The 21,584-nt window shown below is 39.2% G+C and overlaps 2 protein-coding genes across 6 annotated transcripts in view; one reads left to right on the top strand and one right to left on the bottom strand.

Annotated features, from left to right (window-relative positions):
• LOC106084618 (uncharacterized) overlaps positions 1–21,584 on the top strand; it is a 464,287-nt gene that overhangs the window by 89,310 nt on the left and 353,393 nt on the right. The gene's annotated exons all lie outside the window — the stretch shown is intronic.
• Positions 11,873–21,086, bottom strand: LOC131995162 (putative uncharacterized protein DDB_G0283051). 2 transcript variants are annotated; one of them, XM_059363319.1, is made up of 3 exons: positions 20,847–21,086; positions 20,479–20,693; positions 11,873–12,622 (listed from the first exon to the last, which is right to left on the bottom strand). In XM_059363319.1, the coding sequence occupies exons 2-3, from the start codon at positions 20,547–20,549 to the stop codon at positions 12,184–12,186; spliced, it is 510 nt and encodes a 169-aa protein (XP_059219302.1). In that variant the 5' UTR covers positions 20,550–20,693; positions 20,847–21,086; the 3' UTR covers positions 11,873–12,183. The 2 variants fall into 2 exon arrangements, with proteins under 2 accessions (XP_059219302.1, XP_059219301.1); XM_059363318.1 differs by having other exon boundaries at positions 20,479–21,086.

Here is a 21,584-nt window from a genome sequence, read left to right as displayed (position 1 = left end):
CGAGCAAAGCAAATACATTCAAAATGTTATAACTACGGTTGACAAATGACAACAAAATTAATATATCCAAATCTGAACCGATTTCTGTGAAATTCACCACTAATATCGAAGGTCATAAGAAAATCCTTCTTGCCAAATTTCAAGAGAATCGGTTAATAAATGACCATTTTATTGCTGTGTTACTGCAAATCGGACGAACATATATATGGGAGCTTTATCCAAAACTGAAGCGATTTCTATAAAAATCAACACTAATATCGAAGGTCATAAGAAAATCCTTCCTGCCAAATTCCGAGAGAATCGGTTGACAAATGACCATTTTATTGCTGTATTACTGCAAATCGGACGAACATATCTATGGGAGCTATATCCAAATCTAAAGCGATTTTAATGAATTTCATCTGTAATGTTAAGAGTCATAAGGAAATCCTTCCTGCCAAATTTCGAGAGAATCGGTTAACAAGTGACTATTTTATTACTGTATTACTGCAAATCGGACGAACATATATATGGGAGCTATATTCAAATCTGAACCGATTTCCATGAAAATCCCCAGTAACATCGAGAGTCATAAGAAAATCCTTCCTGCCAAATTTCGAGAGAATCGGTTGACAAATGACCATTTTATTGCTGTATTACTGCAAATCGGATGAACATATATATGGGAGCTATATACAAATCTGAAGCGATTTCTATGAAATTCACCACTTATATCGAGGGTCATAAGAAAATCCTTTCTGCCAAATTTCGAGAGAAGCGGTTAACAAATGACCATTTTATTGCTGTATTACTGCAAATCGGACGAACATATGTATGGGAGCTATATCTAAATCTGAACCGATTTCTATGAAATTCACCACTAATATCGAGGGTCATAAGAAAATCCTTCCTGCCAAATTTTGAGAGAAGCGGTTAACAAATGGCCATTTGATTGCTGTTTTACTGCAAATCGGACGAACGTACATATGGGATCTATATCCAAATCTGAACCGATTTTTTCCAATTTGAATGGGCTTCGTCTTTAGGCCGAAAAACATGCCTGTACCAAATTTGAAGACGATCGGATGGAAATTGCGACCTGTAGTTTGTACACAAATTAACATGGACAGACGGACAGACAGACAGACAGACGGACAGACAGGCAGACAGACGGACAGACAGACAGACGGACAGACGGACAGACGGACAGACAGACAGACAGACAGACAGACAGACAGACAGACAGACAGACGGACAGACAGACAGACGGACATAGCCAAATCGAATCAGAAAGTGATTCTGAGTCGATCAGTATACTTATCAATGGGTCTATCTCTCGTCCTTTTGGGTGTTACAAACAAATTCACTCGCCTTTAGAGAGTCCATAACAGGCGTAGTTATTACCCAATTTCACTTAAACTTAGAACTGTGAGATCCATGAGACCCCTTCAAATGCGACTTGTATTTGATTCAGATTGGACCATCTTAAGATTTAGCTGCCATATAAACCGATCTGGTCTTTTTAGGGCCTTATTTATTTGTTGAAATTTTGAACAGCATTTGAACCTTCGATATCCGATTGCCATGACAAAAGCTGGTGGTTTAAACTGCATGTCATGTACTGGATATATACTGCAGTTGTGAGACCTATAATACAAAATGGTGTTGTAGTCTAGTGGACGGTGCTTCTACTGTTCAATACTCAGCAGGATCTAAAGGATGACTTGTTTGTGCATTACAGCCGCACTGAGGACGACACCATCTGATGCACTAATTAGAATGCCTCTGGACATGGTGGCTAGACGCTGCTGGATTGAACTGGAAAAAAATAGCTAAAAATATGCCGTGTGAGAACGGTAGTGAGATCGTGGGAAAAATTTTGAGGCCCTAGTTTGTCCGAGCGCCTTTTGGTAGGTTCCTAAAGATGGTCACCTCGGTATTTCAAAAAGTTGTTGGGGCTGCCAAATATTCGTTTGTGGTCCGATTTCCAAAAAAAATTTTTTCTTCAACGTACGTGGCAAACATAGTCTGAATTGGTACTTAACCTTATATAGCTCCCATATGAACCGATCTTCCGATTTTAGTTCTTGAGCCACTATAATTCGCAATTCTTATCTGTTTGGGCTGAAACTTTTCCCAATGACTTCTACTATGGTCTCCAAGATCCAAACCGAGTATCTGAATCTTGAAATAGTGCGCAGGTTTAAGCCTTTTAACATCCGACCCAAATATGGTTCAGATTGGACAATATTTCGATATAGCTGCCGTATAAACCGATCTCCCGATAAAGGATATAAAGACCATAAAAGCTTTATTTATTACCCGATTTCGCTGAAACTTGGAATAGTGCTCGGGTTTAAGCCTCTCAACATCCGACCCAAATATGGTACATATCGGACTATATTTAGATATAGCTGCCATATAGACCTATCTCCCGATAAAGGGTCTGAAGCCCATAAAAGCTTTACTTATTGCCCGATTTCCCTGAAATTTAAAACAGTGAGCTATTTTAAGCCTTCCGACATCTGACCTAAATATGGATTAGATCGGTTCATATTTAGATATAGCTGCCATATAGACCGATCTCCCGATAAAGGGTCTTAAAGCCATAAAAGCTTTATTTATTACCCGAATTCGTTGAAACTTGTAATAGTGCGCAGGTTTAAGGCTCTCAACACCCGACCCAAATATGGTACAGATCGGACTATATTTGGATATAGCTGCCATATAGACCGATCTCCCGATAAAAGGTCTGAAGCCCATAAAAGCTTTACTTATTACCCGATTTCGCTGAAATTTTAAACAGTGGGTTATTTTAAGCCTCCCGACATCTGACCCAAATATGGTTCAGATCGGACTATATTTAGATATAGCTGCCATTTAGACCGATCTCCCGACTAGGGGTCTGAAAGCCATAAAAGCTTTACTTTTTATCAGATTTCGCTGAAATTGTGTGAGTTTTCCTGAGCCTCACGATATCCGACCTTAGTATGGTTCAGATCGGTTTACAATTGGATATATCTGCCAAAAAGACTAATATTTTGTTCTACAAAATTGAATAGTGACATATATATTAGACCACTCAATGTCCGTGCCGAGTTTGGGTCCTTAAGTTTTACAATTTTCACCGGATTGTGACGAAATGGGATTTACATATATACCTGAGGTGGTGGGTATCCAAAGTTCGGCCCGGCCGAACTTAATGCCTTTTTACTTGTCTTTTGTTTGCTATAAAGAGTGGCCGGGCAAATAACTGTGGCTGTGGGTATATAAGATTTTGTCCGACCGAACTTAGCGCGATTTTACTTGTTTAGTTTCTGCTAGCGCAGAGGTCAGCACGTCTGTCTGGAAAGTTTCATTGGTGGTTTTCCCTTCTTAATGCTGGTGACATTTGTCATTGAGTTTAAAAATTGAATTGGACATCACTCATTGGTATGGGAGAAATTTGCCCATGTTCCTTAATCAAATGTTCATAGGCAACTTTTTTGTAACCACCTCCATAGGATGGTAGGATATATTGATCTGCGACCCCATAAGGTATGTATATTCTCGACATTCTGAGTCCACCTAGTCATGTCCGTCCGTCTGTGGCAATATCGGTTCAGATTTTGTTGAAGCTCCCTTATCAAGTAGTCCTTCGACTAGACTTCAGGGGCCTCTAGAAGCACCAATCATTATCCGATTTGGCTAGAATTTTGCATGTAGTGTAGGTATGACCCAGATTGGCCTATAACCTGAAGTCCCAATTGTTGGTCGATGTGGCCAAAGTTTGAATGTAGTGTTCTGTTAGGATTTTCAACATCCATAGTGAGTTTGCTCCAAATCGACCTATAATCTGCTATAGCTCCTATATATGCCAATCTCCCGATTACGCTCTACAGTTCTAGATCCTCAATTCCTACCTGATTTGGCAGAAATGCTTCGCGTAAAGTACACACATTTGTATAAATTATTAAAGGAATCCATTGCGGTGGATTTCCAAGATTCGGTCTGGTCGAACTTAACACTTTTTAACTTTTTATTAGATTAGACCACATATATTCGCTTATTAATATCCTTAATAATAAAATATTTTTTTCCTTTTACAGGTATGTTATCTGAATAAATAGTAAGTTTTAAAAATTAAAATTTATTTTTAAGCATTGAAACTAAAGGCATTAACCATTGACATTGTATATGATACCCGAGCTTTGAAAAAATTGATCTAATCCAATTGGTTGTTCATTGAAGATTATACCACTAAGGCCAATTCTTTGCTAAAGGGGTAACCATGCATTTTCTTAAACCTTTGATATACATATTTGCTTAAAATGTTCTACAACAGCATAAAACAAAAGCCTCACTCTAAGTTAAGCTATTCCACATATTGACCCCTTTAAGTGCCACCGTTTAAGAATTCCATCTTTGTTGGTAATGGGGGATAATAATTTTAATCTTTGGGTCTGCTACCTCAATATATCTAAGACGAATAATCTAAAGGTTTAAATTTTATACATGAGATGATATAAACAGAGAAAATATTCCAAAAATATGGCATAAACCTTCTTGCACCATCGTCCATATTTTTTAATTGCTGAGAGTAGTGGGAGTGAGTAAATGGCTTTTTTTGCTTTCCTTAAAGCCAGTTGCCTTGAAAGTGTTGCAGCTATAATTCCCTGTAATATATGACACTTTATGAAGGTTTTGCAAGTAACCTTTAAATGACACTGTGACTCTGGTTTTAATCTGATGAATTTATGCTGTTTACTGTCATATCAGAGTCAGAATGTGTTGGGTGTCATTAAAGCCCCTAAAATACTCTTATAAATTATAAACACTTAATTTTACGCCCAACTGATCTTGGTTGTGCTGATGCTGCTGGCGATGCTGCCTTCAAGGGAATATAGAATATATGTGAGAGGATATGAAAATGGTGTATCTCGCCACCACCACCATCACCACCACCATGCAATCACATATCGTTCATTACAATTTATAAGCCAAAATATAAATTTCATCAGGCGTGTCATTATGGCTGAAGTCAGCTACTTAATACAGCCACGATAGCATTTGGAGGCAAATGGCGTTAACTTTTCATGCCAATAGGGATGTCACCAAGTGTATAAAAACAAGTAAACGCGTGCTAAGCACGGCCGGGCCGAATCTTATATACCCTTCACCATGGACCGCATTTGTAAAGTTCTTTGGACGATATCGGTTTATAAACAAACAAAGGATAACGGATAAGAATTGCCATGCTATTTCAGATATACCAAGTTCTGAAGCAATTAGGGCTAAACTTGGATTGTCTATTGGAGACCAAAGTGGAAATCAGTGTGCAAAATTTCAGCCAAATCGGATAACATTTGAGCCCTGTGGTGGCTCGAGAAATAAAATTGGGAGATCTGTTTATGTGGGAGCTATATCAGGTTGTTAACCAATTTAGGTCAAACTTGGCAGAGTTTTTTTTTAACCAAAACAAGTAAGAGCGTGCTAAGTTCGGCCGGGCCGAATCTTTTATACCCTCCACCATGGATTGCATTTGTCGAGTTCTATGCTCGGTATCCCTTTTTAGGCAAACCAAGAATATTAAATAAGAAATGTTATGCTATTGGAGCTATATCAAGTTATAGTCCGATTCGGACCATAAATGAATGCTGAACATTGTAAAAGTCATTGAGTAATTTTTCAGTTCATTCGGATAAGAATTGTGCCTTGTAGGGGCTTAAGAAGCAAAATCGGGAGATAGGTTTATATGGAAGCTGTATCAAGCTATTGATCGATTCAGACCATATTAGACACGTATGTTGAAGGTCATAGGAGAAGCCGTTGTGCAACATTTCTGCCAAATCGGATGAGAATTGCGCCCTCTAGAGGCTCAAGAAGTAAATAGCCTAGATCGGTTTATATGGCAGCTATATCAGCTTATGAACCGATTTGAATCATACTAAACACAGTTGTTGAAAGTGATACCAAAACACTACTTGCAACATTTCAGTCAAATTCGACGAGAATTGCGCCCTCTAGAGGCTGAAGAAGTAAAGAGCCTAGATCGATTTATATGGCAGCTATGTCAGGTTATGTACCGATTTGCGCCATACATAGCACAGCTATTGAAAGTCATAACAAAACACCTCATGCTAAATTTCAGTCAAATCGGACGAGAATTGCGCGCTCTATTGGCTCAAGAAGTCAAGACCCAAGATCGGTTCACATGACATCTTTACCAGATTATAAACCGATTTGAATCATACTAGACACAGTTGTTGGAATTGATACCAAAACATTGCATGCTAAATTTCAGTAAAATTGAACGAGAATTGCGCTCTCTAGAGGATCAAGAAGTCAAGACCCAAGATCGGTTTATATGGCAGCTATATCAAAACATGGACCGATATGGCCCATTTACAATACCAACCGTCCTACACTAATAAAAAGAATTTGTGCAAAATTTCAAGCGGATAGTTTTACTCCTTCGAAAGTTATAACGGACGGACAGACGAATGGACATGGCTAGACTTAAAATGACATGACGATCACGAATACTATATGGGGTCTCAGACGCATATTTCGAAGTCTTACAAACTGAATGACAAAATTAGTATAGCCCCATCCTATTGTGGAGGGTATAATACACTATTTGGTCCAAAATTTAAGCCTAATCGTATATTAATTGCGCCCTCTAGCGGCTTAGGAAATCAGTATTCGAAATCGGTGTATATGGCAGCCATATCGGGTTCTGAACCGATTTGGACCATACTTGGCTCAGTTGTTGATGGTCAAACCAAAACACTTCATGCAAAATTTCAGTCAAATCCGATAATATTTGCGGTACGAAAAGTCAAGATTTGAGATCGGTTTATATGGGAGTTATGTCCGGTTATGAACTGATTTGGACCATACCTGACAGAGTAGTTGGAAGTCAGAATAAAATACTTGGTGCATTTCCATCAAATCGGATAAGAATTGCGCCCTCTATCGGCTCAATAAGTCAAGATCCGAAATCGGTTTATATGGGAGTTATGTCAGGTTATGAACAGATTTGGACCATACTTGGCATAGTTGTTGATGGTCAAACCGAAATAATTCATGCAAAGTATCAGCCAAATTGGATAATAAAAGCGCCCTCTATCGGCTCAAGAAGTCAAGATGCGAAATCGATTCATATGGCAGCTATATCAGGTTATGAACCGATTTGAGCCATACTTGACGCAGTTGTTGATCGTCAAAACAAAACACTTGGTGCAAAATTTCAATCAAATCGGATAAGATTTGCGCCCTCTAGCGTTGCGAGAAGTCAAGATTTGATATCGATTTATATAAGAACGACATCAGTTTATGAACCGATTTCGAACATACCTGACCTAGTAGTTGGTAGTCAGAATTAAATACTTAGTGCATTTCAATCAAATCGGATAAGAATTGCGCCCTCTAGCGGCTAAAGAAGTCAAGATCCGAAATCGGTTTATATGGGAGTTATGTCAGGTTATGAACTGACATCAACAACTATGCCATAATTGTCATAGTTGTTGATTGCCAAACCGAAATACTTCATGCAAAGTATCAGCCAAATTGGATAATAAAAGCGCCCTCTATCGGCTCAAGAAGTCAAGATGCGAAATCGATTCATATGCCAGCTATATCAGGTTGTGAACCGATTTGAGCCTAACTTGGCGTAGTTGTTGGTGGTCAAAACAAAACACTTGGTGCAAAATTTCAATCAAATCGGATAAGAATTGCGCCCTCTAGTGGCTCAAGAAGTCAAAATCCAAATTCGGTTAATATGGGAGCTATATTAAGTTATGAACCATACCTGACGGAGTTGTTGGAAGTCGTAATAAATCACTTGGAGCAAAATTTCAACCAAATCGGATTAGAATTGCGACCTCTAGAGGCTGAAGAAGTCAAAATCCGATATGGCAGCTATACTAACATATGGACCAATTTGGCCCATTTACAATCCCAACTGATCTGCACTAATAAAAAGTATATATGCAAAATTTCAAACTCCTTCCATTGCTCCTTCGAAAGTTATCGTGCCTTCGATAGGCAGACAGATGGACGGACGGACAGATGGACAGGCGGACGGACGGACAGACAGACGGATAGACAGACAGACAGACGGACAGACATACGGACAGACAGCCAGACAGACAGACGGACAGACAGACAGACGGACAGACATACGGGTAGACAGAAAGACAGACAGACGGACAGACAGACGGACAGACAGACAGACGGACAGACAGACGGACAGACAGACGGACAGACGGACAGACAGACAGACAGACGGACAGACAGACAGACGGACAGACAGACAGACGGACAGACAGACAGACAGACGGACGGACAGACAGACAGGCAGACAGACAGACAGACAGACGGACGGACAGACGGACAGATAGACAGACAGACGGACAGACAGACAGACGATCAGACAGACGGACAGACAGACGGACAGACACACGGACAGACAGACGGACAGACAGACGGACATACAGACGGACATACAGACGGACGGACAGACAGACAGACAGGCTGACAGACAGACAGACAGACGGACAAACAGACAGACAGACAGACAGACAGACAGACAGACAGACGGACAGACGGACAGACGGACAGACGGACAGACAGACAGACAGACAAACGGACGGACCCTTACCACAAGTTGCAGAAACGCCAGATCTTGCAGATGGGTGGTACGATATAAGTGCGATTCGTGTGTTCTCTTTTAGTAACCAAAATCATAAATTTGGCATCCAAGTTTCGAATGGGGTACCTAGGACCGCCCTACCCCCAAAACCCACCAAATATATTTATAGTCCAATCACAACAATATGGGATTCAAATGAAAGGTATTTGCGAGTAGAATATGAATCTGATACCCGAATTTGGGACCAAGTCTTTAGTGTAGTACCCCAACCCCAAAAACACCCCTAAATCGGACAAATTTACCGTCCATGGCAAGATTTAACTCAAATGTAAGGTATTTGCGAGTAGAAGGCGAATATAATATCGAAATGTGGAACCAAATTTCTGGGGGTCCACCGCTTCCTCAAAACACCCCCCCACCCAACGGGACTTATTTACTAACAATAGTAGTATGAGGCTTAAATAAAAGGTATAAAGGAGTGTAGAATATGAATCTGATATCCAAATATGGGGCCAAGTGTTTGGTGCCCCCTCCCCTCCCCCAAAAATATGCACAAAAGAGGACTAATTTACGACCATAACAATATGGGACGCAGGTGAAAGGTCTTCAGGAGTAAAGTTCGAATCTGATATGAATAATAGGAAAGAAGAGTCTATGGGGCCACCCGCCCCAAAACACCACCCAAATGGGTATTTTGAGAGGAATTTTGAAGTAGAACACGAATCTGATATATATATTCAAGGCCAAGTCACTGAGTGGCGGCCTCGTCCTCCAAAACACCCCCCAAAACTCCCCCCGAACCGGTCATGTTTGCGGATTGTGGGGAAATATGGGGTTCAAATGAAGGGTATTTGGGATTAGACCTCGTATCTGATACCAATATTGGAGACCAACTGTCTAAGGGACGTTCCACTAACATAGCAACCCCCAAATAGGACGTATTTAGTCACCAAGACCATTTGGGTCTTCAAGACATTGGAGCTCGATAATGGTAGTTATTTGCAGACCTTTGCAATAACGGGTTTAAATGAAAGGCATTGGAGATTAGAAAACAAATTTGACTAAAAATAAATGATATATAGAGATGAGAATTGAGCACGATGCTGATATATTTTCAGGGCTAAGTGTTTGAGCGACCACCTCCCTCCCCAAAACACCCTAAGGCGGCCATATTTACCGACCATGTCAGTTTGGGACTCAAATGAAAGGTATTGAGGAGTAGAGTACGAAATTGATACGTGAGTATCAATCGGGACCAATTTTCTGATCATTTTTATTTATCGATCATGGGGCTCCCACTGCCAAAATCCCCATGAGAATATCGGCCTCAAATGAAGTCTTTATGAATGGAGTACATCTAACACCCAAATATAGATGATCCTAAAACCGCCGGATAACTTAGCTTCACATAAAGTGAAAGAAGGCGCGGCGGAGAGGTCGATTTTTCTAAATCTAGGAGCCCGCTGAAATTCGTAATTCTTAGTTGATCGATATTGAAATTTTGGCCTAGCCGAACTTTATTCTTAATGTCCACAAATTTAGGATGATCCCCTTTTGGCATCTCTAATATCCTTCTCCGACATAAAGCACAAACCAAATCCCTTCAAGGGCAATATGAATATGTTTTTGTTGCCATTTTTTTTTTTTTGCTTTACAAAGGAATTAGCCATCCCTATATGAGGAGGAGAAGTTAGATGCCTAGACGATAAACACCACCAAATTTTATGCCGACGTTATGAACAGCAATCTACCACAACCATCAACACCTTCCTCCATGAAATATGTATGTGCGTGTGAGTGTGCGTATGGCTACTATAGAACGCATACGAGAACCATCTCTGCTTTTATACCCACTTTGAACCTTCATCATATTGTGAAATGATTTCAAAACAAACCTAAAAAAAGGCCAAAAATTAAGTGCTGTCATAAAAAATCATCCATCGTATCGTAAAGAGTCCCCTTTCATCGTTTCTCTCGAATTGCTGAGGCGTATTCAACAGTCACCAGTTAACCGCATATTCTGTACTGTCAGTTTCACCACACAAAGGGTTCGCTTTGATTCGTGGCGGCCTCTTGCGTTACTTGGTTTGGGTAGAGCAGCATATAATTGCCATGCTGGTGGCTTAATTAATTTAGTCGAATTGTCCTGAAGCCAAAGATAAAAAATTATGGCAAAGGCAAATGTGTACATAGGTGCACGTTCATAATGAGTGCTGCCGACAGTTATGCCTTGTGAATTATAAATGTATGAGCAACGACTTTGAATGCCTTGCATTTGAGATATGAAAGTGGCAAACATAGAAAGAAATAAAGCTGACGGTAATGAAGCGGATTAGGTGAAAGAAAAAACAAAATTCCATAAAATTATACTTAAATTTTGGTTTGCCTCAGATTGGTAAGAGATATTCTTTTGGAGCATGTTCGCAGCCTAAGTCGAAAAACGTTTAAGGCACGCTCTAGGGAAGTGTTTCAAGGAATGACCGAATCATTGAAGGTGTCTATTTCGACTATAACGGAGGTTAATAATTAACAGTGTCATTGCAGGAAGACGATTCAGAATAGATAAATCAACTGTAGGTTTCATAAGACTGGTTAACAAAATTAGAAAAGTTTTCTGTTTCCTCGTTTCTGTTATTTCCAAACAGTTTTTCCCTAATAGCTTAGGTCTTTAAGATATAGTATAGGGTCATCGCATATGGTTTTTATCTAGTTTTTTTACACTAAAGTTGGTAATACCCATGTTTTGATGAGAACCTCCAACACAAATAATTCAAATAATTTATTAAATACTTGGTACATGGGTGCGTATGATTTCTATTCGATAATTATGTCCATTTGGGGCATACGTCATACGCCACCTCGGACACTAAATTACCATGCTTGACAAATAACTGCATATCTATACATATATAAATGCATTTGTGTTTGTTTGTATGTTTGTTTGTTTGTTTATTTGTTTGTTTGTATGTTTGATTGTTTGTACGTTTGTTTGTTTGTTTGTATGTGTTTAAACTAGATTGGAGTATGGGGGGATTGGTGGAGCAAGATGATGTTTGTTGAATCTATTGGTCGCCACCAATGCAAATCAATGTTTGGACTGTATGTGTTGGAGGTTGTGGGGGACAGCAGATGTGCTTGCCTTTATTAAGCTGGGAGAAGATGAGATGTCAGTGGTTTGGCACAATTTCTCGATAGGTGAGAAATTATGAACCATTGGACAAAGTATGGAAACGAGACAAAGAAATAAAAGAACCAGAGTTAAGATTTGCTGAGTGTGGGTTTTATTCTTTGGGTGAGCTTACCGTATCAAGGGTTATGAGACGACTGACTTTTAATGCTAATTAGCTCACCAAGAAACTTAAACGGTAGTAAAGTATCTTTTATAATAATTCACAATTAAAATCCAATTACTTAGTAACTTCGATAGGTTTTCGTTTAACAATGCTTTTCAAACTTTAAATTCAAGGCTGATATTTAAATGTAATTAAAGATAAAGTAAAATTCAGTTACTTTTAAATTATGAATAAGTCTAAACTATTGGTTTAGACATGCTGCCACCGCGGACAAAATCACTTTGGTGACGAACATAGAACGGTTGCTAACGCACGAATAGCTTCAGACAAAATTTTCTGATTTGCCCCAGATTCACATTGGTTGTTGTTGCTGTTGTTATTGTCTCTGCTGTTGTTGCTACTGTTGTTGCCACTGTTGTTGCCGCTTTTGGTGCTGTTGTTGCTGGTCTGGTTTCCTTTTCGATTCGTGTAATTGGGGTGAAGTAAAGTATTGTGTGGCCTTCCGCATCTTCTGCACATATTGCGGGATCGACAATCGCGGAATCTGTGGCTTCTTGCAAGACAATTTACGCAGTACGTTTCTTTAAGTACCAAAACATTTCGCTGTTTTGGCGTCATTTTCAGAAATTTGGGACAAACCTTCAGCGCGTGGAACTTATTGCATAACTTGCATTTATACATGTTGGGCGACCGTTGCTGATGATGGATTGATGTTCTGAAATATACAAGATTGTTAGTGCAAGTTCATTTATGAGGTGAGCAAATATGAAGCTTGAAATTATGGGTTGTTTGTGTCATTAGAGAGGGGTAAATAGCATAATTTTGCTATGGGCCTATTTATAACTCCAGTTTCTGTGCGTACATCTGCGACTCGTATATTTCCATCAGAACCTGGATATGTCTTTACAATTCTACCTAAGCGCCACTCATAGGGTGGAAGTAAATCATCTATGACGACGACTAAGTCGTTTACTTTTAAGTTCGGAGTGGGAGTCTTCCATTTGTACCGCTTGTGTAAGGTTTTTAAATAATCTTCCTTCCATCGGATTGAGAATTGATGGTGTAGTGCTTTCAATTTCATCCATTTGTTTATCATCGAAAGATTGGGAGATATTGGTTCTGGAAGTGCAAGTATAGGAGAGCCTCTTAAAAAGTGGCCTGGGGTTAAAGCAGTTAGATCCAAAGGGTCTTCCGTCATGGCCGAAATCGGGCGGGAGTTCAGAACTCCCTCTATTCGAGCCAAAAGTGTCGAGAATTGCTCGAAAGTAAACTTATGTGCGCCTGCTAACTTCCTAAAGTGGATTTTAAAGCTTTTGACGGCCGCTTCCCATAGGCCGCCCATATGAGGAGCATGGGGTGGTATAAATTTCCACTCAAATCCGTGAATAATATACTTTTGGCTAATATCGCTAGAAATGGACTTAAGGAATTGTGAAAATTCACGAATTAATGCCCTGCTGGCACCAACAAAGTTGCGGCCGTTGTCTGAGAATATTCTGCAGGGGAGCCCTCGCCTCCCTACGAAACGAGCAAAAGCAGCTTCAAAAGCTGCTGAAGACAACTCAGAACATGGTTCCAAATGGATGGCTTTGGTGCTAAAGCACACAAATACGGAAGCGTATCCTTTTATGGTGGGAGCTCTCCTTAGGGCAGAGCTTTTGAGTTCAAATGGCCCTGCAAAGTCAATTCCGGTTACATGGAATGGTGGAGAGAATGTACATCTATCCACGGGTAAAGGAGCCATTATCTGAGAGCTGGGTTTGTGTTTATATATAATACATGTTTTGCATTTATGTACTATACTTTTCACGCGGGCTTTCAAACGAGAAATGTAGTATTCTGTTTGTGCCAAACGGCACATCTGATTCACCTCGGCATGGGCGAGAAAATTGTGTAAATGAGATAAATAGAGCAGACAAAATTGGGAGTTACCAGGCAGAATTATTGGATGACGCTCCCTGTAGGGCAGAGCCGAATCTGCAAGTCGACCGTTCACTCGAATTATGCCTTCAGAGTCCAAAAAGGGGTTCAACGGCAATAAACTGCTTTTAAAAGATATGGTATCTGAATTCAGTAGAGCTTCGTATTCGGACTTGTAAAACTGTCTCTGAGCTAAACAAATTAATCGGGTTTTTGTAAATTGAAGCTCAACTTGCGTTAGTTCAGTTGTCCGAATTCTAAAATTGCTTCTCATATGAGGGTGTGAGTTATGGTAGAAGCGGAATACATATGAAAGGACTCGTAGCGCTCGAGAGTACGAAGAGAATCGTAACATTATATCAGGCTCCTCAGTGGCTGTCGGATGCGATTGAACAAGCTTTTTCGCTAATTCTGGAATAATAGGGTTTCTTTTAGGCCATGTAGATTCTGGATTTGGGAGCCAAGATGGACCATTCCACCAAAGGGAGCTAGTCGTTAGGTCTTGAGGCTTGCAGCCTCTTGTGCCAAGATCGGCTGGATTGTCATGCGTGGAGACATATCTCCATTTTGCACCAGAAGTGAGTTCGTGGATTTGGGACGTACGATTTGCCACGAACGTTTCCCAAGTGTGTGGTGGTTTTGATAGCCATCCAAGGACAATGGTCGAGTCCGACCATAATGTAATTGAAGTTGTCTTCTTCTGGTGTAATTTAGATACATAGTCAATAAGATGAGCCAATAGGAGGGCCCCACTGAGTTCCAATTTGGGTAAGGAGATAGGTTTTAAGGGTGCTACTTTGCTCTTCGCAATGAATAAGTTGGAAAACACAGTTGAGGTAGAAGTTTTACACCTAATATATACGCAAGCGCAATAAGCGGCTTTCGATGCATCACTGAAACCATGAAATTCGATCTCGTCGTTGGGCATGTATCTAATCCAACGTGGGACTGATATGACATCGATATGAGCTAGATCGTTCAGCAAAATTTTCCAGATTTGTTGAGAATCCGAAGATATTTCCTCATCCCAACCAGAAGATTCTAGCCAGAGCTGCTGCATGAGCATCTTGGCTCTTACAATCACAGGAGCTATCCAACCAGCCGGATCAAATAGCTGGGCAATGTGGGAGAGTACCTGACGCTTTGTGGTAGTTTCGGTGTCTTGAGACGGAATAACAGTATATGAAAACCTATCGCTCAAGGCATTCCATTTGATGCCAAGGGTTTTCGCCAAACTAGCCTCCGAGAATCTAAGAAAGTCTGAGTCGTATAAATCTTCCGCCGGTAAGTCCTTGAGTAAACCGGGGTCGTTTGCCATGATTTTCTTCAGAGGGAACCCCGCTGACTTCAGTACGGCTATCAGCAAACTTTGAGAATTGGTGGTTTCTTCAATAGAAAATCCACCTGATAAGATGTCATCGACGTATGTCTCCCGTCGTAATATTTCTGAAACTTGGGGGAACTTTTCCTCTGAGTCGGAAGCTAGTTGCAATAATGTACGTATTGCGAGAAAAGGAGCACAGTTAATGCCGAAGGTTACCGTGTTCAAATGGTAATCTTTAATCGGGCTAGTTAAATCTTTTTGGAACAAGATTCTTTGATAAGCTCTATCATCGGGATGTATCTTAATCTGACGATACATTTTTTGTATGTCCCCACTGTATACATACTTGTATTTTCTCCAATTGAGTATTGTAGATATTAAATCTGTTTGGAGTGAGGGACCTGTATATAGGACGTCGTTCAACGAATGACCAGATTTAGTCTTACGAGACGCATTAAAAACGACACGAACTTTCGTGGACTTGTGGTCTGGGCGGACTACCGCATGATGGGGAAGGTAAAATGAATAAAATTTTCCTTCATTGCAATTTTCTTGACAGGACGTTTCCTCCATGTGTCCCAAAGAAATATATTCCTTCAGGACAGAGTTGTATTGATCACGAAGTTCGATATCCTTACTGAGGGTTCTGTCCATCCTGGTATACTGACCAAGAGACAGGAATCTTGAAGAGCCCAGGAATATATCGTGAGGAAAATCCTTCCTAAATGGGAGTCTTACAACGTAGCGACCATCAGGGTCCCGATAGGTTGTCCTAGAGAAAAACTCCTCACAGTATTTGTCCGAGGCTGAGGTAGTAGAGATCGCTGGGACTTCCTCCAATTCCCAAAACTTGCGAAGAATTTCGTTCAAAGGGGTAGTATCAGATGAAATGATCTTCGTCGTAAATACCTGAATTGTTTCTGTAGGGATTGGGCCACTGAGAACCCACCCAAATATGGTATTGTAGGCCGAGGCTACTCCACAAACATTCCTTCGAATTCCTTCGATATTGATGAACCGTTCGGAATCGTTTCCTAATATGAGGTCGATATTAGATGATCTATTAAAATGCGGGTCAGCCAAATCGAGTTTATCGAGCTCCGGAGAATTCGGAATATCAAAAGAAACTGAAGGCAACTTCCTTGTGACCTTCGGTAATATAATGGCGCTTATTGAAAATCTAATATCATGTCTCGAGGAGTAGAGTTCGATATAGCATTCCTTATCGGCCATCTGGGTGGTTGCCCCAATGCCTCCAATCTCGAAGAATGATCTACGATAGGGAATTTGCAATAGTCTCCTTATCCTTTCAGAAAGAAAGGTTCTTTGAGAACCTGGGTCAATCAAGGCTCGAATCGTAAAGAGTTCACCTCTGTGTTCAAGCTGCACTATGGCAGTTCTAAGCAAGATTGTTTCGTCACTATGGGAGCAATTCGCATTTACGTGAGTATGAGCCTCTTTTGATGTCGACGGTGAATTAGTGTCGGATGTGAAACAGGTATCGCACCTTGTGAGATCTGTATTATTAGGAGATACATCTGAACTAGCAACTTGAACATTCCGATGCGGTTTCAGATCCTGGTTTAAATGTAAAAGAGTATGGTGATGCTTTCGACAAGATAGGCAAGTGTTCTTGCTCTTACATTTATTCTTCAAATGGGCATCCGATAGGCAGTTATTGCAAATTTTGTTCTTATACACAAAATCCACCCGTTCCTGAGGGGAAAATTTATGAAAATCGGGGCAAACACGAATACTGTGATTCTGTTTGCATAATGGGCATGTCTTATTGAGCTTTTCCTGAGACGTATAAGTCTGAATTTTATTCAAGCTCTGAGATGAATACTTTGGGGGCAGACTACTTCGATCTTTTGAATATTTAAAATTCGAAATTCGTTCTACAACTTCAAATCGATTGAGTAAGAACTCGTCCATTTGGGACCAACTAGGTAGCTCACGATGGGACTTTAACGACTGCTCCCACTGAGAAATTGTCTCCTCTGGGAGTTTTGTGGATACTAAATATATCAGGAAGGGATCCCAACTCTCGACTTTTACATCTAGGGATTTTAACGTGCTGAGGCAATCGTTTACCGTAGAGTGCACATCCTGCAAGGATTTACTGCTTTCCTGCGTGGCTACGGGAATATTAAATAATATTTTCAGTTGGTTGTCTACCAATACTCGTTTATTCTCATAACGAGTCTTTAATGCGCTCCATGCTAGTATAAAATTCTCGTCGCAGAGAGAATATCTTTTCACAATGGCACCTGCATTGCCTCTTGTTTTATTCCGTAAATGAAAAAGTTTTTGGGCCGGCGTAAGCTTGGGGTGATTGACATAAACGGCAGTGAACATATCACGGAATGATGGCCATTCCTCATAACTACCCTTGAAGATCTCGGTATCGCATGGGGGTACTTTTATGCATATACTCGAGCTGTCAGAAACCTGTGTATTCATAGGCCTATCAGGCGCAAGGCTGACTCGTGCAGTATTACGGGGCACTGCACCACTGGATATTCTTAAAATATCCATAATCTGAGATCGGGTCTCATAATATGCCTCGGAACAAAAGTTGAAGTTGATCTTTACGTTCTCCTTGAAGTCCTTGTCACTAGAGGATTCTGGGGAGAGATTAACACTCTCATAATCTTGTTGAAGTTTTCTCCAACGGTTCTCCAAGTCCTCTAATTTAACCTCAAGGAGGGAGTCCGTCTGATCTGTAATATCCGTTTTCTCGAAAGACGAGCAAAAACTGATTAAGTGGTCACAGTCGAAAAGAAACTTCTCGTGAATCAGAGACGGCTTAGAAACAAGGCTGTCCCTTGCACTATTGCCCAATGTAGAACTGCTCTGACCAGCGGGATCCGTCATATTGACGAAATTTCTTCTCCAAAATGAGGAGAAAATCTACGAAATACTGAAGATTCGATATATGCGGAAAGATTGTTCCAAACAATACTTTCTCTGCAGCCAAATGGTTTGTGAAACGCTCTACTAAACCTCGAGAGAAAGTAACTCAGATATCTATCCAAATCTCTTGCCTGTGGCTAGTGGTACTATAGGGCTGTACTACACCCAAATTGTAAAATTGATAACCTTCAGTCGAAAAGGAGTACCATTGAAGTTTTGTAAAGTAGAGTATGTAGGAAAATTGGCTTTGACACACTTTCAGGCCCTACGAAGACCAAATTAAAATGGGTTAGATGACGAAAAGTTGCTACACTTCAGTTGAAAAAGTAAGTAGCTATAAGGTATTTTGTAAACCTTAGGTATTTTTCGTCTTAATGAGAAATCCCATAAACAAACATAGGCTTCATATAGCCGTAGCCAATCCACTTAGAGCGAAAAAATTCTGCGAAACTCCAATGGCATAGAGTCGTCTTAAGGTACCTTGTAGACCTTTTAGAGATAAGAGTTTACATCAGAAAAAAATATTCCTCGTGTCATTCTAGTCAGTTGACACTAAACTTTACACAAGGAATAATCTTCGTATACTTCTCAATCCGATTAGAAATCCGTTGATAAGAAAATCTAATTCCTTTTTCGTAACGGTATCCTTTGTATGCCTTGATCACCATAAACAACAAATATCTTCATACATTTCATATGCGATTGGATACTAAATCCGTCACTCACATACGAAGTCTAATATAATTCAACTCGGCGTTAGAAACTTTGAATAAGAATGTGACTTTGATCAAATGCAGAATTGCTTAGGGGTTGTATATTTTTATAACATGAGATATAAATTGCATTAGAGAAATTGATATAAAATATTAATATTTTTTTTAGTTGGTTATCAAAAAATATGTGTGAAAAAAAAATACTTGAAAATTTTTAAATTTGTATTGTAAAAAGAAATTAACTATTGAATTTCTTTGAGTGTAATTTCTATGTCCTTGTTTCGTCTTAAGGATTTTTGAGCATCTATTTACAATGTGAGCATATTGTATGACGTGATTTCCAATATATTTAACGAATTTCTTTTTTGTAGATAAGAATTCTTTGCATTTTATGATAGCTTTAACACACTGTGCCAACAAATTTCAAGTATAAAATCTTTTCAATCCAGATGCAAATTAGATTGCTCCCTTTGTTTCTTTCCTTCTTTTCAATCTTGAGGCTCACATATGTTTTCAATTTTTTCTGTGTCTGGTGTTAGTACAAATGGGTTAGTAGCAACAAGATAGGTGCAAAATGTAACTTGGCTATAAAGCGGAAATAAACATTTTGTTAAATTATTTACCGAAACCGAATCCGTTTTTTGTTTTAATTTAAATCCAGTGTAGCGTGATAAAATTCTTCTAAATTCCACTAATAATAAAATTCTAATTCCGTTTTGTTCTATATAGAAATTGTGGGCGCTACAGGTTTGACATTTTTTTTTTTTGCTTAAAAACACTCAAGAGAATACTAAAGATTCCAGTTGTTCTCTTTATCACAAATTTGCTTCCACCTCATTGTATGTATGGATTTGTTTCTTTTCTCTTTTTTATCTTTCAGTAGTTGCACTTTTCGTTTTTTTTTTTTTTTTTGTTTTACTGCAGGTTACAACAAATTAAGTATTAAGAGTAAATGACATGATGCAAAGAACAAAAGGGGAGTTAAAATAGAAACTGTTGAAATAAGAGGAAGGGGCAATGGAAGTAGCTGATAATTTAGATGTGTATAGCAAATGTAATAAATTTTATAACTGTTTTTATGGTATAGAAAGAACGAGAAAAATTGCTATTTTTGAATTTTTCTAAATCTTTCGTTTTTGTAATATAGCGGTTCCTCTTTTCTTATTTTGTGCTTTTACGTTTTTTGGACTTTGCCGAACGGGAAAACGAAATTCGGTAGAAGGAGGTTTAAAATCACATATATTGGAATTTAAAAAATCTCACTTTATAACTGTTTTTTTTTTTTTTTTTTTTTTAAACCGGCAATCATATAATTTTTCCGTTTTCACAATTTTCCTTTTTAATTTCTCCTTCCGTATTTTTTTTGGGTATAACGCGAATTATGACGAAATTTACTTTACCAAGAAGCAAATTTTACAATTTTTCTTGTAATTTTTCACTTTTCCGATTTTTTTTTTTTTTTTTTGGTTTAGAATTTCAGTTACAAATTTGTAAGCGTTTTCACGACTTTAAATAGCTATTTTTTGATAAGCAAATTTGATTCGAATAAGCGGTATTCTTCAATTTTAAGGGGTTTTTTGTTTTTGTACGACATTCGAACGTAAAATGTGGTTTTTGATTATCGCAATATAGGTTATGTGTATCAACCAACGTCACAAATGAACTAATTTGGTAAATTTATTTTCTATCATTATTTACCTTCTGCTCTCTTCGCTTACGCTTGATGTTGATCTTTGCTGGTTTGAGTGTTCTCTCCTCGAGTGGACCATGTTTAAACTAGATTGGAGTATGGGGGGATTGGTGGAGCAAGATGATGTTTGTTGAATCTATTGGTCGCCACCAATGCAAATCAATGTTTGGACTGTATGTGTTGGAGGTTGTGGGGGACAGCAGATGTGCTTGCCTTTATTAAGCTGGGAGAAGATGAGATGTCAGTGGTTTGGCACAATTTCTCGATAGGTGAGAAATTATGAACCATTGGACAAAGTATGGAAACGAGACAAAGAAATAAAAGAACCAGAGTTAAGATTTGCTGAGTGTGGGTTTTATTCTTTGGGTGAGCTTACCGTATCAAGGGTTATGAGACGACTGACTTTTAATGCTAATTAGCTCACCAAGAAACTTAAACGGTAGTAAAGTATCTTTTATAATAATTCACAATTAAAATCCAATTACTTAGTAACTTCGATAGGTTTTCGTTTAACAATGCTTTTCAAACTTTAAATTCAAGGCTGATATTTAAATGTAATTAAAGATAAAGTAAAATTCAGTTACTTTTAAATTATGAATAAGTCTAAACTATTGGTTTAGACAGTATGTTTGTTTGTTTGTTTGTGGGGTTGAAAATTTGTTTGTTCCGTATAGACTCAAAAACGGCTAAACCGATTTCTTTGAAATTTTCACAGATTGTGGGGAGTGGTCCGGAAGGAGCTATAGGCTATATAATTTTTTGATATCGGGAGCGGGGCGGACCCTCCCCCTTACCTCAAAAGTACTACCCAAAAACAAAAGTGGACCGATCGGGACAATATGGAATTCAAATGAAAGATATTTAAGAGAAGAAAACGAATTTCATTTCATAAAAGTTGGATCCAAGTACCTTGGGGGGGCCGCCCCAGCCCCAAAACCTTTTAAAATAGGTTTATTTGACGGTCATGACAATATGGGACTCAAATGAAAGGTATTCGGGAGTAGATTATGAATATGGTCAGGAAGGAGGCATAGGCTGTATAATAAGTTGATAGCGGAAGGGGGAGGACCCTTCACCGTTGCACTAAAAACACCACCCAAAATCAAAAGTGGAT

The sequence above is a fragment of the Stomoxys calcitrans genome, chromosome 2, assembly GCF_963082655.1.
Source record: "Stomoxys calcitrans chromosome 2, idStoCalc2.1, whole genome shotgun sequence".
Lineage (NCBI taxonomy): Eukaryota > Metazoa > Arthropoda > Insecta > Diptera > Muscidae > Stomoxys > Stomoxys calcitrans.
Note: the sequence above shows the minus strand (reverse complement) of the source record. Positions and strands in the feature narration are given on the sequence as shown.